This window comes from Myotis yumanensis, unplaced genomic scaffold, assembly GCF_028538775.1.
Source record: "Myotis yumanensis isolate MYYU_CA2020_CCGP unplaced genomic scaffold, mMyoYum1.0.hap1 SCAF_1, whole genome shotgun sequence".
NCBI lineage: Eukaryota > Metazoa > Chordata > Mammalia > Chiroptera > Vespertilionidae > Myotis > Myotis yumanensis.
Window position 1 is genome coordinate 103,942,693 of NW_027223752.1, and position 17,766 is coordinate 103,960,458.

A 17,766-nucleotide genomic window follows, 5' to 3' on the forward strand; every position below is an offset into this window, starting at 1 on the left:
GTGATCTACTGTAGAAAACCCGCATTCATTTTTTTATTGTTGCTCTACTACAATCCTCATCACTCCCTTTCTCACTGACTAAATTGTAATATTAGTGACCAGAAAATGATTATAGTGGTTCCATGCAGTGGATGATGCTGCAATTTGACCCGAGGCAGCTGCCACTGGTAACAGATGTAACAGCAGAAAGCTGTGGAGGGGCTCAGGATAGGCCAGGGCAGCCTCCACAATGAACCTTTCCTGTGACACTGTGACATGTAGACTGGGCCACCTAAGAAGGAAAGGGGCTTATGCTGCCTTCTTATAGTTTATTTCTGATTGCATTTGTCTCCATTGAGAGGTGTGCCTCTAAAAATGATCCCCAGGTCCTGAAGCTCATTTTTAAAATTGTCTGCTTACCTGCCCTGATAGAAATGTCCACATGAGACTGATGCCGAGGGAGATAACTGCCTCTTGACCCTCAGCATTACTGTCTCTGCCTGTCTCTCCGTGGCAAGAAGGCTGTGGAGCACGTGCTCCATGTCACAGCAGCCCGTGCTGAGCATCCACTCCCCAAAGAAGAGGCTTTGGGGTTCCTTCCAGTGTTGGGATGGCATCCTTTTCGCCTTCCAGTCCCTGTACCCCAACATCTGCTGTCCTCGCCCTGCTCTCCGAGTTTGGATATTAACATATGCTGAACCCACTCCCATTTTCTTTTCATTTTATTCTCTTCTCACTGGCAAGCATCAATTTCTGTTCATTGACTTCAATATGAATATGTCACTCAAAAGACTTGCTACTATGTCCTGAAAATTCAAATGTCTGCTAAATTTTAAATGCAGAAATTTTCCAGGGCGCATGAGATCTTGAACATTCATATGCCTGTGGGTATGTCCAAAGCAACCATTAGCACTTCTTCCAAACAAGTAACTTCAGCAAATAAACTGTTCATTTTAATGAGATGCTGAAAGTTAATAGCCATTTTTCTTAAGCTGACTAATGTTTTATAATTAGAAGCTGTTATATAATTAGAACTGGACACCCACAGGATGAAACTATTTTTATTGTGCTGTTCTTGACCTTGCTTTGTGACCAGGAAGCACTATTGTACTCTGTTCACTCTTAGGGGTTATAGGATATTATGGCATAACATTATATATTGAGGGACACAAACCAAGAGCAACTCCTGTCCTCTATGACAGTTATATTTCCTGGTAATATAATTCTCTGCCAGCTAGTTACCACATCATAAAAAGGTTCTGTTACAACCGAGTTTACTATCTCATGGTTCTCTTATCCACAGTAACCCTGTAGTCCTCTCCCAGGGAAGGTAGCCTCTGCCCTGTGGGAAGTTGGCTCTCCCAAGACCCCTCAAAATAGATACTTGATGTTAAATAATTTAAAGTCTTAGAAACAGAAGTAACCCTGGAGATTATTAGTTTAAAAATCTAGTTTATACATGAAGAAACTAAAGATAAAAGCACTTACATAACTGAATTAAAACCACATAGCTACTTTGACGAAACTGAGCCCATTAGCCATCACCCACTTACTCATTCAAGTTCTCTGAATCCATCAGTTCTTTCCATTATACTCTGCTCTTGTTGTTTATGGAAGGTATGAATTGGGACAATGTATGTATCATCTTTTTAAACTATAAAAACATAACTCATAAACATGTAATACTATGTGGTCCATGAAGAAAGAAGAAGAGGAGACCAGCATTTTGAAGGGCTTATGATATTCTCGGCACAATACCTTCACATATGTTCTTTCTCATTACATACATTTATGATATATATTAAATGCCAAAATTTATTTGGGCTTGGTGGGGGTGAAGGGATTGAGCAAAAAAGAAAAAAAGAGAGAGAAAACTCATGGACACAGACAACAGTGTGGTGATTGCTGAGGGATGAGAGGAGGTGGAGGAGGATAAAGGGAGAATAAATGGTGATGGACGGAGACTTGACTTGGGGTGGTGAACACATAATACAGGGTACAGATGACGTATTGTGGAATTGTGTAGCTGAAACCTGTATATGTTTGTTAACCAGTGTCATCCCAATAAATTCAATAAAAAAGGTGAGGGATTTGAGTAGCCCCTTACATGGTAGTAGTTACTTGGTTTTTTTGGCAAGTTCCATATCTAAGTTGTAATGAATAAATGGAGCACAGCAAGTCATCATGTCTATGATTTTCATTTTACAAATGCTGACTAAATATATTCTTAACTCTCCTGATAATTTTTATAGTGATGTTCACCAAGTTTTATTCTTATCTGAAGTCATCTTCAGAAAATTGTTTAGCACTTCACAGTTTACAAAGCACTTTTAAAAAAAAATCTTGTTGAAAGTATTACATAGATCCTTCTTTTCCCTCCATAAACCGCTTTCAGCCTGCTCCTGTTCTTCACCCCACCCCCACCCCATCCCAGGCCCTCACCAAGCCATTGTCTGTGACAAAGCACTCTTATACAAAAAGCATTTGAGCCTTAAAATATCTCTGTGATGTAGGCATATTAGTTATTCAGCGGTTCTCAACCTGTGGGTCGCGACCCCTTCACAGGGGTTGCCTAAGACCATCGAAAAACACATATATAATTACATATTGTTTTTGTGGTTAATCACTATGCTTTATTTATGTTCAATTTGTAACAATGAAATTGGGGGTCACCACAATATGAGGAACCACTGATATAGAGGAAGAAGGTGTAATGGATATCTGCTTTTGAAAACCCTCAAGTTAATATAACTCAGTGGTTCTCAACCTTCCTAATGCCACGACCCTTTAATACAGTTCCTCATGTTGTGGTGACCCCCAATTTCATTGTTACAAATTGAACATAATTAAAGCATAGTGATTAATCACAAAACCAATATGTAATTATATATGTGTTTTCCGATGGTCTTAGGCGACCCCTGTGAAAGGGTCGTTTGACCCCCAAAAGGGTTGCGACCCACAGGTTGAGAACCGCTGCTCTATATCCTGTGCTATCTTGCGTTGTATCCTTTCAAGCTTCACATTATATGCTAAACTATTCTATGTTTATATAAATGTTGAGAAATTAGATTCTTTATTGTTGGAAAAGAATGGCTTCTCATACATCTGAATTGTTTATTGGCTACGGGCTAAATTGCTATAATGCTGAAGATAGGGCAGTGGGGTAATAGGTTTGGATGTAGAAAGACAGGGGGATGTTACTGGAGAAATAGAAGTTCACATTTAATTGTAACAGATTTCAATGGTCACAGCAAAATGTACAGAAGTAAGACCTGGTTGGGGGCAGGGAGTAGGGTCCCAGAGGAAGGAGGAAGCGGGGGAGGGAATGGGAGATATCAACAATAAAAAATATATTTAAAAAATATACAGAAGTGATGACCAACAGATCCTTGCCTGTCAGGGTGCAAACCAAAACTCAAAGTGATTTTAGAAAATTCAGAGAACTTTATTATAATTATCATTCTATTCTTTGGGGAATTGCTATGACCTAAAATTTGTTTGCATCCTGGTATTGAAGAACTCTTGCAGATAGGTTGACAAGGGTTTGAGCTGGTAAAGATTTTAACTCCAGTGTAGAGTTTCCATTGTCCTTTCTGTATTATAGGAGGATACAGGTCAGTACAGCTTTCCTTGCCTATGATTTTTCTCTGAAATATTTTCAGCCTGATTTAATTACAGCCAACCCTTGAACAACATGGTGGTCAGGGGCACCGTGATTAACTTGACTCTCCAAAAAGTCGACTGTAATTATCCCTTGGTATCTGCAAGGGATTAGTTCCAGGACCGTGCTCTGCCCAAAGGAGGCCAAAACTCTCAGATGCTCAAGTCCCTTATGTAAAATGGCATTGGACAATGCATACAGTCGGCTCTCCACATCTGTGGCTTATTCACCGCATGCATGTGAAACCCAGGGATACAGAGGACCGACTGTATATTTACTGGGGAAAAAAAACAACCCACATATAAGTGGACCTATGCATTTCAAACCTATGTTATTTAAAGGTTAATTGTACTCTGTCAAATTCAACCTTGCATTATATTCTATTTTGTGTTGAGGAATAACTGCGTAAAAAAAATATATTATCTTGATTAGCATGGTATAAGCCAGTGGTCGGCAAACTCATTAGTCAACAGAGCCAAATATCAACAGTACAACGATTTAAATTTCTTTTGAGAGCCAAATTTTTTAAACTTAAACTATATAGGTAGTACATTGTTATTAACTTAATTAGGGTACTCCTAAGGCTTAGTAAGAGCCACACTCAAGGGCCCAAAGAGCCACATGTGGCTTGTGAGCCACAGTTTGCCGACCACGGGTATAAGCTTTTTAATGAGTGGTTGATGCCTAATTCACCTTTATTACTTCTCAGAGTTTAGCTCAGTGCCTTGTACATAATAGGAATTCAATAAACATGAATCAATAGACTTGAATTAGTATTGGTCACTGTTGTGTTGGCTGCGTTATTCGGTGATAAGCAATTAAAGATATGATCTTATTGACTTTCTATTTATTACTTTATTTGCTCATGACTTAGATGTGAAGTATGAGAGAAACAGATGTGTCAAGAGTGAGTTCAAATTTTTGGCCAGGCCACCATGAAGAAGGAATGGCCATTTGCTGAACTAGGGATGCTCCAGTGGAAGTGAGGCTTGGAGAGAAACGAAGAGCTATTCGGACGCTATTTTTATATATAGCTATTTACCAATTTACCTTAACAAAACTTAGGGATGAGATGTTGCCTTATATTTTTAATTCAACTTTTTACAAGAGAATTTGTATTTGTGGGCAAAATGTGACTATTACAGACCATTAATACTTTCAAATTACCTGAAAAACACTATATTTGGTGGCTTTAGGTATATTTATTTCAATCTCTTGATTTTAGTAGTGAACCATATGTCCTGGAAATTCCATGACATGAATATAAACCCCATGACAAAATGTGCTTATACATTTTCAAAAGCCAGGATTTTCTTAACAGAAATTAGCCTTTCAGTTTTAAATTATAATCAATTTTCTAAAATTGCTTTAGTTTGAGTTTTGGTTTACACTGACAGGCAAGAACCTGTCTATCACTGCTTCCATACATTTTGCTGTGACCACTGAAATCTGTTAGAATTAGATGTGAACTTCTGATATCCCCCATCTTTCTACACCCAAACCTGCCACCCCACTTCCCTATTCCAGTATTATAGCAATTTATCCCGTAGTCTATAAACAATTAAGATATATTGGACACCACCTTTTTCCAACTATAAAGAGTCTAATTTCTGTGTATGTGTTGACATTTTAATAGAAATTTTCTGAAGTTTTGTTTTTTGTACATGATAGTACAGGGAAACTCAAACATGAGTGGTTTCTACAGAAAGATTCCGAAGGGGACACACCTTCACTTATCAACTGGCCTTCCAGGTATATTTCATATTGAAACTCCTGGCTTTTGTTTCCTGAGTGCTTCTCTCCCTGCTGCCTTGCCTGCTGTTTCTCACATCACCCAGTGCTAATTCTTCTCTTCCTAATGGCAGTGCATTTGAAAATCATGTGTTCAGAAAGAGCTGCTGGAAGTTACTTCCTAATCATTTGCTTTTCTCCTTCAAATGTCCTAATCTCTCCTCTACTAGCATTTCCTTTTGCTCCTCTTTTTGAAACCTTTTTAATATACCTCTTGTTTTTGTCCTCTCTCGCCACCTCCCACACTGCCAGTCTACCTGGCACCTCTGGGTTGCTCTCCTCCTGAGGCCAGCAACTCAGCTGGTGTCCCATCTTATCAACACTCCTTCACCAGCTACTCGGCCTCCTTGTTTTCATGTCTCCTCATCTCTAAACCAATAGTTAATTCTCCATAGTTAAATAGAGTGCCTGTGGTTTTAAAAGCAGACAAAACCCCCTATCATTTCATTTTTCAGATTGGAGGCAGGGAGAGGCGGAAGGAGTAAGAATGAATAAGTCATTGGCAAGACAAAGCACCCATATATTGAGTTTCTAACAGTCTTTGTTCTCAGCTGAGGACAACATTCAGATTGTCTCTGTTTAGAAGGACACATTCCACAGGAAAAGTTGAACCACATTTCAGTCTTCTTTTGATTAACAAAGCTTGTAAATATAAAAACATCCAACACTAGCTAGTCTGAGAAAAATAACAACTCAGAATCTCTTTTCCCACAAATTGTTCATAGTAACTGCCCTTCGTGTGTCTTTGTTTTTCTTTAATGAAGTATATATAGATATTCTGAATCTTATGTTGGAAAACGGAGGTGTTCACATCAAAGTTAGCAGAGTGAATTGGTCATTTAAGGAAATAGTCTCTTCCTAAAGGTATATATCAAAAAGAATTATTTTTGATGACTAATCTTAAGTAAATAAAGGTTTTACATTCCCCAAGAAATCACTTTTCCTACTTCAAAGGCATACTTTGCTTTTAAAAATTATCCCCAGTTAGTAATCCATTCCTAAGCAGTTAAAATGGTTTCTTGTTTCTCATTATGTGGTATTTCAAAAAATAAAAATAAGAACTAGTTAGGACTATTAAAGCCATGTGTTTTGCAAATATCAAGTTACATACATTTTGTCACTATTCTTTCCCTTTAAAAGATAAAGCACTAAGGCAGGTAAGTGCCTGAGACCACACAACTAGAACCAGCTGAGCCAGGCTTTGAGCAGAGGTCTCCTTGGGCCCCACCGCCAGAGCTCTTGGCTACTTTGTTTCTGCAGTGGTGGAAACAGAAAAGTAGCTTTTATAATGGATTCGAGTTTTGCTGTCAGAAACAACCAGAGTAATCCCTTTTTACATTACTTTTTAGCTAACAGCCTAATAGGAATTGCTATTTCAGAGGAGAAAAAATGTTCAGTTTATTAATTCTTTCAACAATTATCTTTTCTCTAATATTCTTCTGAGTGCTACTTAGTAAAGGGTGTCCCAAAATTCACGCAAGAAGTAATTTTGATAGAAAATACAGGTTTATAATTAAAAATTGTAAATTTTTTATTGATTCATAAAGTATACAGTATAGGGTTATGTATGGAATAGCATATCGGGTAAATGGCCTCCATGGCTTTGCTGGCACATATGCACTCTTTTGTTGACATTTTCCATGACCGTTTTGCATAAATGTGGCTGAATTTCATTGATACAGCGCTCAATTTCCTCCTTCAAGGTGTGGGTGGTCGTGGGCTTGTTGGCATAAACCTTAGACTTCAAAAAAACCCCAAAGAAAAAAGTCCAACAGCGTTAAATCGCATGATCTGGGCGGCCAATTCTGATCACCAAAATGGGAAATTACACGACCAGGAAATGACTCATGCAATAATTGAATTGTTTCTCAGGCTGTATGGCATGTGGCACCATCTTGTTGAAACACATGTCATCCACATCCATATCTTGCAATTTAGGCACAAAAAACTGGATTATCATGTCGACATAGCGAGCACCATTAACTGTTATTGCCTGAGCAGCCGCATTTCGGTCATGGAAAATTTCAACAAAAGAGTGCGTATGTGCCAGCAAAACCGTGGAGGCCATTTACCTGATGTGCTATTCCATACTCACCCTATACTGTATACTTTATGAATCAATAAAAAATTTACAATTTTTAATTATAAACCTGTGTTTTCTATCAAAATTACTTTTTGCGTGAATTTTGGGACACCCATTAGTAATGATGACTAAACTGGTGACATGTTTTCTGAATGAATGAATGCAGTCTGCATTGCATGAAAAGCTTGTGAATGTTGAGTTGTGTGCTTGAAAGAGGTGATTATTTGTTGTATCTTGAACTCAGGAATAAAGTAATCATGAGTACTCTTACATTTCCAGAAGATGATGAAATCACATTTGGTCAGTAGGTGTAGGTATGCCTGGAAACTACACACAGTCATATGCTAGGCCTGTACATGCAGAAAGCTTACTGTTCACAGCATCAGCCCCATTGTGCCCTTGTGCATACTACTGGTGTGTATTCAGGGATTTTTCTGTGGCTTCTGGGTATCCATTTAGTTGGAAGGCATCCATTCTCTCCCAGGACAGCATCTGACCACTGAGCTTTGAGGGTAGAGTTAGTTTTGCACCACCCTGGCATTTGAATACACATTTGAAAACTCAATTCAAAATCATTCATTTTGCAAGCAGTGGGCTTCTGATATTAACTACCCAAAATGCTTCTCCACAAATTGTTCCCTCCTTGGTTTTATTTCCGTTGACTGGTAATCCATGATGCACGCATGCTTCCTTCCTGTTAAGTAGTTACTGCTCTTTGCAACTTAAACCTTTTTCTTTCTTAAAGAGTTAAAGTTAGAGAAAAATTGGTGAAAGAGGAGAGTGCTCGCAGCAGCCCTGAACTTGCCTCAGAGTCCTTAAGTCACAGGAGACGTCAGCCCATGCCAGGGCATTACCTGTCCTTTCATTCAGAAAACTCGGCCTTCGATAGGGTCACGAGCAAGGCAGCCAGCTCTGCACGACAGCCGATCCGTGGCTATGTCCAACCAGCAGATCCCGTGCACTCTGCCATGCTGGTGACCTCAGAAACCCCAGAAAGTGTGTCTGAGTGCAGCTGGGTGGGATCAGCCACCCAGAATGTCATAAAGCCTCCCGCCCTGAAGGTTCTCGAAGGTGAGAGAAGAGATACCCCCATTCTCCATATTTGTGAATCACAAGCAGAAGACGACGTGCCCCTCACTGAAGCTCTCGAGAAAAGCAGGAAAGCACTATTGGCTTTAGAGGATGGGGGGCTTGAGAGAAGCCGCGAGGACACTTCTGGAAATGAGGACTTTGGTAAGCCTGCCGCTCTTGGCACCGTCACCTTAGAACATCGGAAGGAGCCAGAAAGTCTTTCACACCCACCTCAAGCTCAGCACCAGTTCACTGAGAGAATGGGCAGGAGTGAAATGGTTTCCTATATTCAGAGTGAGCCTGTATCCCAAGATGCCAGAGTGACAGGTCACAAAAAAGAAGCACCTAGAAGGAAGCGCAAGGTCCTCACCCGCTCCCTGTCTGACTACATGGCCCCCCCTCAGCTCCAAGCCCTGAAGAGTAAGCACCCAACTGCAGAGGGACAGCTGGAGCTGCAGGGTCCCAAAGCTGAGGGGCCCCACTCGGAGCTGAGCGTGCTGGACACCAAGGTCTCTGTCGCCCAGCTCCGAAGTGCATTTCTGGAGTCTGCCAATGCCAGCAAGAAACCTGAATTGTAGGTGATGTTTCAAAAGTCCTCCCAATGTGTCACTTGCACGTCCTTGGCAAAATTATTAATTTCTCAAGTTGTATTGTGTCCTGCATTGAGTCACATTTAAGCTTAGCTCACAAGTGTGCAGGGCAGACCATATAGGACTTGGCTCCAAAACTACCATTCTGCTTTGCCTACTAACAGGGAGCTGGAGGATTGGGTCTCTGGAATGCTCCATCTCCTTTGCATGCATGGGAAAGGGATGTAGCGGGATTTGGTGGTGTCTGTGCCGTGACTCACTGAGATGCATAAACCTTTGCTTTATTTTCTCTCTCTCTCTCTCTCTCTCTCTCTCTCTCTCTCTCTCTCTCTCTCTCTCTCTCTCTCTCCCTCTCTCTCTCTCTCTCTCATCTCCCTGGTCCCCTGCTATATCCTCTCTCCTGATGATTCTAAAAGCCAATCACGGCTTGAGAGGTCAACCAAAGGAGTTGGCTTGCCTACCAGTGTGGAACGGGAGAGAGGGTCCCAGAAACCACGACGCTATTTTTCTCCTGGTGAAAGTAGAAAAACTTCTGAGAGATTTAGAACTCAACCTATAACCTCAGCAGAACGAAAGGAATCAGATAGGTAGGCACATGTATGTCTAGGAACTTAACTCATACAGGATTTTCATCACAAGGATGGTCCTGATGCTGTTTAAATGGGATGTGGTGATTCCATAGTTCATCCATCTAATCGATAAGGGATATTTACTTGGTTTATATAAATGTATTTTTAATGAATGTTGTCCTTGACAACAGAATCCCAAGATATTGTTTTAAATTGCACTCAAACTACAAGAAGAAAATTTTTTCTTCATTTAATGTTTTTAATTTTTTATGTCCTTGTTAAGTTAGAATCCAAGTGGAGTATTCACCATATTTTAAAATAACTGAGGAATATTCATTTTTAAAATGTCTACCTGCTTGTTTTATTTGAGTTTTATATTATCACTTGATTATCCCTGGAAATGATAAGGTTTGTCTAAAAAATTATCATCAGTCATGTTGAATAAGTCACATTTGCTTCTGGTTTGTCTCCACAAGGTGTCCACTTGGCTGGGCTGTGTGCACATGCACTCCATGGTGTCTGTTAACTGTACATATATATTCACAACTACAATTACTATCAGGATGATATTCTTTAAGAAATTTTAATTGCATTTTTATTTTTATGATCATTTATATGGACCTTCTACTCCCACCAGCTAATTTTTTATTATTACTTGTTAATGTCTTTCCTAGGTCTACTTCAAATTCAGAAATGCCAACTGCTGAGGGCAAGTATCTGTTTTCCTTTTGCTTCTTTATCATCTCCCCCAGATTAGATTTAAATACGATTTTTGCTTTTTTGAGAATGAGATTATCATGCATACCTATTTCTTACTCTTTTGCAGGCATTCTTTCTGTCAATATAACAAAACCTAGTTTGGGTTTTCAGAGGATCTTTCTGTTATCTTTGAGAGAGTTAGAAAATTGATGAGTCAGCAATAATAAAACAACTGATTTGCTCCAAAGAAGTAGGTTTCTTGTTATTGCTGCTACTGCTGTTGAATAATAAGGAAGAGCCATTCTTTCCCCTAAAAAACTATTATTAAATCTCAACTTGTCAAATAGAACAATAGAGAATTACTATCCAGACAGAATTTTGTTTGGTTAATTACAATGGAAATGAGCACCTTTTCACTGAGCAGAATAGGCTCCCTGCAAAGGGAAAATACTGCCAACTGTAATTTTTGGTACTTCCATTCTTATATTCAAAGGGTTTCCAGGTCAGCCTTGAGGAACTTTTTAGAATCTTTACATGCATTTTTTAAAATGATGTCTAGTTTTTATTTTATGGCTTTTTACTTACAGATGAAGAAAAGGTAGATGAACGAGCCAAACTGAGTGTTGCTGCCAAGAGGCTGCTTTTCCGGGTAAGATGTGCTGAAGCGTTTGAGTAGCAACTGCCCCCTCCTGAGGGAGGCATCCACTGTGTCCTGCACCTGGCCCTCTGTGGCTCACCTCTCTTCAGATCCTCGACTGATGTGACCACCAGCTGACACAGCACAAATGTTCATTTCCTATACTGATTCAAACATCTTGGGTATTTCCCAGGGCAGGGGAACAAGGTAGAAACATTTTGCTGCCCCAATTTCCTTTTCTCGAATTCATGAGGATTCCACAATGTTTCTGATCTCAGGAAATGGAAAAGTCATTTGATGAGAAAAATGTTCCAAAGCGAGGTTCGAGAAGTGCGGCCGTGGAGCAGAGGCTGCGGCGTCTGCAGGACAGATCCCACACCCAGCCCGTGACCTCCGAGGAGGTGGTCATGGCAGCCACGTGAGTCCCCTTCTGCCCTTTGGCCTTGGCTGTAATGTCTTCTTTTTAAAAAAAAACATTTGAAGACGAATAAAGAAAACGAGGCGATTGGGAGATGGTTTAGTCAGAAGCCATAGAGAAGTAGGTGTTTAGGAATTTTTCTTACTGGGATCTCTCTGAACCTCATACTGGGATGTGTTATCTATTGTATCTACTAGAAAAACACGAAGAGGAATTTTGTTTAATTTTTTTGTCTCTGCATTTTTTATCTCTTTTACAATGGAAAATTTACAAAATGAAAGTAAATATATTAATATAATGAACCCTATGTACTCATCACCCAGTTTCAACAGTCAGTCATCAACTCCTGCTGTACCTACAGTATATTCCCATACACTTCCCCTTTTCTCTTGTATTATTTTCAAGCAAACCCAAGATATCATTTCTCCCATTAATATTTGTGTATATATCTCGAAAAGTGAAGGATTCTTTTTGTTTTTATATAATCAAAAATTTAAAAAATTAATTGGAAGTTTGATAACCCTTTAAACAATATGAAGTAATTTTTGAGCAGTGTGTTCTAATATGTTCAGAATGGATTTCCCAAAGTAATTCATTCATTCATTTATTCATTCATTCAGGGATAATCACTTCCATCAAGTAAAAACTTTTATTGGTTGTTTTTTTTGTTGTTGTTATTAATCCTCACCTGAGGATACTTTTCCCATTGATTTTTAGAGAGAGTAGGAGGAATGGAGGAAGCGGGTGAGAGAGAGAAACATCGATGTGAGAGAGACACATCGATTGGTTGCCTCCCTCAGGCGCCTGGCTAGGGTTGGGGATCGAGCTTGCAACCCAGGTACATGCCCTTGACTGGGAATTGAACCCTTAATCCTCAGTGCATGGGCCGATGCTCTAACCAGTGAGCACACTGGCCAGGGCTACTTTTATTAGTTTTTAAAAAATTGTTTTTGTGCTTCTCCTGGACATACACACAGACACACACACACACACACACACACACACACACACTTTTTGAAAAAATGGAGTGCCTCTCACTCCTGTGAACCTGCTTTTTGGTCAGCTGCCTTCACTTCTTTCCTTAGCTATTCCTCAACATTTTGGTATATTTGTGGATAAATACATCCAATACCCATGAGGAACTCTTAGCAAATCAGTTTTTTAAATTTAAATTTTATTTTTTTAATATCTGAGTGGCCATATAAACACAAAACACCTACCCATGGAAGCAAAATGGTAAATAAGCAAAAATTATTACCATGTAAGGCTCACTGAGTCTACTTTGATGTGCCCATAGATTATATGAGGACACTGATTCTTTTAAAAAATACAGATTGAGAAAAACATTTAAAAAATGGGTATAATCTACTGATATCCTGGTGGTTAACATTAGCTTTCTTTTAAATTACTTTTTTAAACCAGGTCATTTCTTCTAAAGATAGCCTATTCTCATTCCATTTACTTTGAGTAGTCTCTGTCTGTTATTTCCTAAGTTTGTTATTGCTTTTCAAGTTCTTTACTGGTTTTCCCAAAGTAATGAATAAATAATTCTTAAAAAAATATTTGATTTCACATTTCTGGATGGAAAACTATGCTTTCCTTAATGCTTCTTTTCTTCTCTCTCCTTATGAATGTTCCTTCTTTGGCAATTGCTTTAAAGTGAACCTCTCCCTGCTTCGTGCTCTGTGGCCACCCACCCTGTATTGACAAGACTTCCTAGTCCCACTGTAGCTAAGAGCACTGTGCAGCCTGCCAGGTACTGGACAGCAATAGCAGCATGTGGCCTGAGGGCAAAGGTGGTAGACTACAGACGAGTCTGAAAATCTTGAATGGCGTTCATTTCTTTGACAACAAGTTAGTGCAGTGAGTTGTTCCAGGAATGTTTTGTCATAGTTCAAGACACTGATAGCTTCATGTAGGCCTGCATGAGGAAACATCTCATCTACCTGCATCCATGATGTGTTGGAACAAGGATCACACTAATTCACTTATCCATTTGCTTTGTTTCTGTTTTTCATAAACATCGCCATCCCTAAGAAATGTCATTCTTCAATCTAAAGTACTAGCATTTAATAAAGATTAATAGAAAATGGGAGTTAATGTGAATGTTGAAATTCTGATAATACTCAGGATTTTTAAAAAAACATGTAGACACAAATAGGTGTTAAAAACAATCCTATCTGTTTCTAATTATAGACAATGCCTTTATATTTGGGAATTAGGATATTAAGAATTTATAGTGTCTGAAAGATGTTTCATTATCATGTTTTAAAATTATGTCCTTAAGGTATGTAAATAGCCCTTCTATTTTGCTATTATGGGCCAAAATACAAAGGCTAAAAATAAGACTAAAAGAAATAAAATGACAGTGCAGAAATAAAGCTGGCACAGCCCAGAACCTGAGACCTCACTTGAGAAGGAGGTTGAGGTTGCCCTCCCAGTTCACCTGTTGACCTCGGGGAAGACACCAAGACAGAGTGCCTATTGCCATCTTCATTGGTGTTCTGGAACACTGACGCTGCTGTTTTGTCTGGGACAACATGTGAAGTGGTAATTAATTGGAGTCAGGGCAGAATATACTGTTTACTGGACTGAGAATTGGGTTTGCCAGTGGCAGTCACCGTGGCCATGTAACTGGAAGTCTTCTCTGCCTGAAAGCCACCGTGGCCATGTAACTGGAAGTCTTCTCTGGGGACTTTGGGGAGTCACCGTGGCCATGTAACTGGAAGTCTTCTCTGCCTGAGAGCCAGAGGGACTTACCATTGTCTGAAATTTCCTTTATGTTTCAAGTTACTGGGAATTAGATTTTTTTCCGCTGGAGAGTTTTTGTGTTTTTAATCTCTAATGTCTAATTATAAAAATACACACTCACTATAAAATTTCAGCCAGTACAGAAGTACATAAAGTAGAACACAAGAGCCCTATCAGCCAATGATTTAAATCTATGAGAGAAAGTGCTAGCAGTGGTTCTCAACCTTGGCTGCACATTAGAATCACCTGGGAATCTTTTTAAAATCCTGATTTCTGGGCCTCATCCTCCGGAAATTCTGTTTCTTTGTTACTAATGTTGTGGCCCCACCCCATAACAAAGAAACAGAATTTCCGGAGGATGAGGCTCAGAAATCAGGATTTTAAAAAGATTCCCAGGTGATTCTAATGTGCAGCCAAGGTTGAGAACCACTGTGCTAGAGTGAAGGAGTGAAAGAATCTTAAAATTAAGCCATTTGTGTTTAACAAGTGAAAATCAATACATTGTGTTGTGGATTATGTTGTGGACAGCATGATTATTCTATTTGCTAATTATTTTAAATGAAAAAAACATCTCCTGAGCCACATATCAAGATAAGGTCTAAATATGCCATAGCTGATGCCTTAAGATTCCTTTTAGCCTTATTTATTATTGATACTAACAATACAAGTTTTTTCTCAAAAATAAGGTTTGTCCAAGCTGACCTCCATTTCTTTTTTTTTTATTTTTTTTTATTTTATTGATTTTTTACAGAGAGGAAGGGAGAGAGATAGAGAGTTAGAAACATCGATGAGAGAGAAACATCGACCAGCTGCCTCCTGCACATCTCCTACTGGGGATGTGCCCGCAACCCAGGTACATGCCCTTGACCGGAATCGAACCTGGGACCCTTCAGTCCGCAGGCCGACGCTCTATCCACTGAGCCAAACCGGTTCCGGCTGACCTCCATTTCTTAAAACAGGAAATTCAATTTTTAGAGATAATTCAGAGCTAAAAATCTGCCCTTTGTGAAATTGACAAAGCTAGTGTACCCCAACTACTCTGCTTTTAAGGTCTCCTTTAATAACCAAACAACTGCCTGCACCTATCTTAAATGTATCTGGGCAAAAATAAAGCCCTTTTCAAAACTGACACTTGAAAGAAAGTTAACATAAAATTAGCAGTGGGCTTGTGTTTGTTTTCATTTGTGTTACTGACTATTTTTCCCTTTCAGATTACAGGCATCTGCTCACCAAAAGGCTTTAGCCAGAGACCAGGCAAATGAGGGCAAAGATTCTGCTGAACAAGGTGAACCTGATTCCTCCACTCTAAGCTTGGCAGAGAAGTTGGCCTTGTTTAACAAATTGTCCCAGCCAGTCTCAAAGGCTATTTCTACCCGAAACAGAATAGACACGAGACAGAGGAGAATGAATGCTCGCTATCAAACTCAGCCGGTAACGCTTGGAGAGGTGGAACAGGTGGGTACACTGTCATCAAATTCCAGTTTTCTTGTACATGTTCTTAAACTATAGGAGCACCGGGTTATCTCCGGTTAGTGATATAATGAAGGTGGTGTACCTGAACACTGTTGTAGATGACTTGGTAACGACTTCATTCCTAAGAAAGTCACCATGCCAAGTATGTTTCTCTTTACTTGTTTTTGTAATTTGCTTGCTGAAATCATCTGGATTGTTCCTGTTTGGGAGAGAAAAATAGGACACCCAGTCTGCTTTTCACCCAGATGATTTGATTAATGGGATGCATTGTGTAACTGTGGCTAGCATTGGTTTCCCACAAGACAAGCAGTAAAACTGCACCAAATGTAGTATTTCAGTAGGTCAATCCATACATTGGGGTTTATATAGAAATTATTTTTAAATCAGCTTTTTCCTTTTCACTCTGTCCTCCCAGGTACAAAGTGGAAAGCTCATTCCTTTCTCGCCCACTGTTAACACTTCTGTGTCCACCATGGCATCTACAATCACTCCTATGTACGCAGGGGACCTTCGGACAAAGCCATCCATGGATGACAACACAAGTGTCACTGGCTATAAGTTTCCTTCTTCCATAGAAAATGTAGATTCTTCGATTAGAAGCACTCTGAAGCCCCAATCCTGTCAGCCTTCAGTAGAGGACAGTGGGAGCAAAGGTATGTTTAGAGATTATGGAGAGACGGAAAGCAAGAGAATCTTGACAGGTAGAGATGGTGGTGTTAAAAATGGATCCTTTGAGGAAGAAGAGCCATCCTACCCTATCCTCAATCCAGTCCAGAAAGGAGACAGCCATAAAGAACCTAAATATGATGTTCTGAGAAAAGGAAGCCTAGAGCCACCAAATGCCCCTGTCTCCCACCCTGGCGATGAGGAGTTTTCCACTGCCAAAAGCACCACACAAGGGAACCCAGACTTGAAGGGCAGGCAGCCCTTTGAAGAGAAGGTGGACATGGAAAATGTCACAAAGAGGAAGTTTTCACTGAGAGGTAAGTTGCTACTGCTCCTAAACCGACTGGGTTTTTAGTTTCTGCTGGATTGTTTGCATGTATTTATGATTGTTTCTAATTAAATTATAAAGGCACTTTATAACTAGCTGATTAAAATTTTAGTGTGGGTCCTACTCTCCCCCAGACTTTTCTTCCTCTTGAATTTCACTTATTTGGTGGATTATAAATTTGTTAGCAATAAAAATACCTGAAGCTCTTACACACATCTTGATAAGGGTATTTGACATCTTTGGTCACATTAAAACACATAACAGCCTTGTCAACTGCTAGCTCTGTTGGCCCCTTTTATGAGTTGATGACCCCAAATGTCCAGGGCTGGGTAAGTGCAGGGGAGCAGGATTTGAACCCAGGCTGTGGATTTCCAGGCTCTTCTTCTGCATTCCTCGTATGTAGGCTAGCAAGCTCTTTTGCAAGGTACTTTCTCTTTTTTCATTTACATAAAATGATAGTAAGTTATAATAGTGGTTTTGGCTTGTGGCTATGGCACATTCAAAAGTACAATCTGGAGGAGTAGAAACTGTTAGGTCACCAAAGGAGGAGTGCACGAGGCCAGAATGGTGAGGGATTACGAATTTATTCAATCATCTGCACACCAGGTGGCTGAGCCTGGATGGCTCCAGCCCCCAGTGACAGGAGTTGGCGGCTTTTAAAGGACTTTTGGCAGGCTTTTTCTGGGCGGAGACTTCTTTATGCATACCCAGAGGGGAGATAACAGAATGTGGTCACCCCAAGTGAAATGTGGTCTCAGCAAAGGGAACATCCATAGTGAAATGACCTAAAAAGCCAGTTCCTGGGGTAGGGGTATCAATTCAATTGTTCGATCAAACCTAACAGAAACATTTTGTAGTTTACAGTTAAAGCTAACTTCCTGTGTCTTACACACAGGAAAAGATCAATTTTTTGCTGTATGGAGTAGCCCACTGGGAAGTTTGGTTTTCTCACAGCATATAGTTGCCACAGATTAGCATAAATTCCAGTGGATTGGGTAGCCGGCTATGTGCCCACAGATTACACTGCAAATGCAGGACTGTTGGGGGGTG

The 17,766-nt window shown here is 39.8% G+C and overlaps 1 protein-coding gene across 6 annotated transcripts in view; it reads left to right on the top strand.

Annotated features, from left to right (window-relative positions):
* SVIL (supervillin) overlaps positions 1-17,766 on the top strand; it is a 103,194-nt gene that overhangs the window by 18,664 nt on the left and 66,764 nt on the right. The window contains exons 5-13 of one of the 6 annotated variants that reach the window (XM_070428737.1): positions 5,312-5,392; positions 8,260-9,159; positions 9,592-9,762; positions 10,419-10,453; positions 11,031-11,092; positions 11,359-11,498; positions 13,159-13,254; positions 15,461-15,704; positions 16,138-16,705. In XM_070428737.1, the coding sequence (XP_070284838.1) occupies positions 5,312-5,392; positions 8,260-9,159; positions 9,592-9,762; positions 10,419-10,453; positions 11,031-11,092; positions 11,359-11,498; positions 13,159-13,254; positions 15,461-15,704; positions 16,138-16,705 (2,297 nt within the window). The remainder of the gene's footprint in view (positions 1-5,311; positions 5,393-8,259; positions 9,160-9,591; positions 9,763-10,418; positions 10,454-11,030; positions 11,093-11,358; positions 11,499-13,158; positions 13,255-15,460; positions 15,705-16,137; positions 16,706-17,766) is intronic. The other 5 variants (XM_070428748.1, XM_070428766.1, XM_070428756.1 and 2 more) reach the window with 5 other exon arrangements.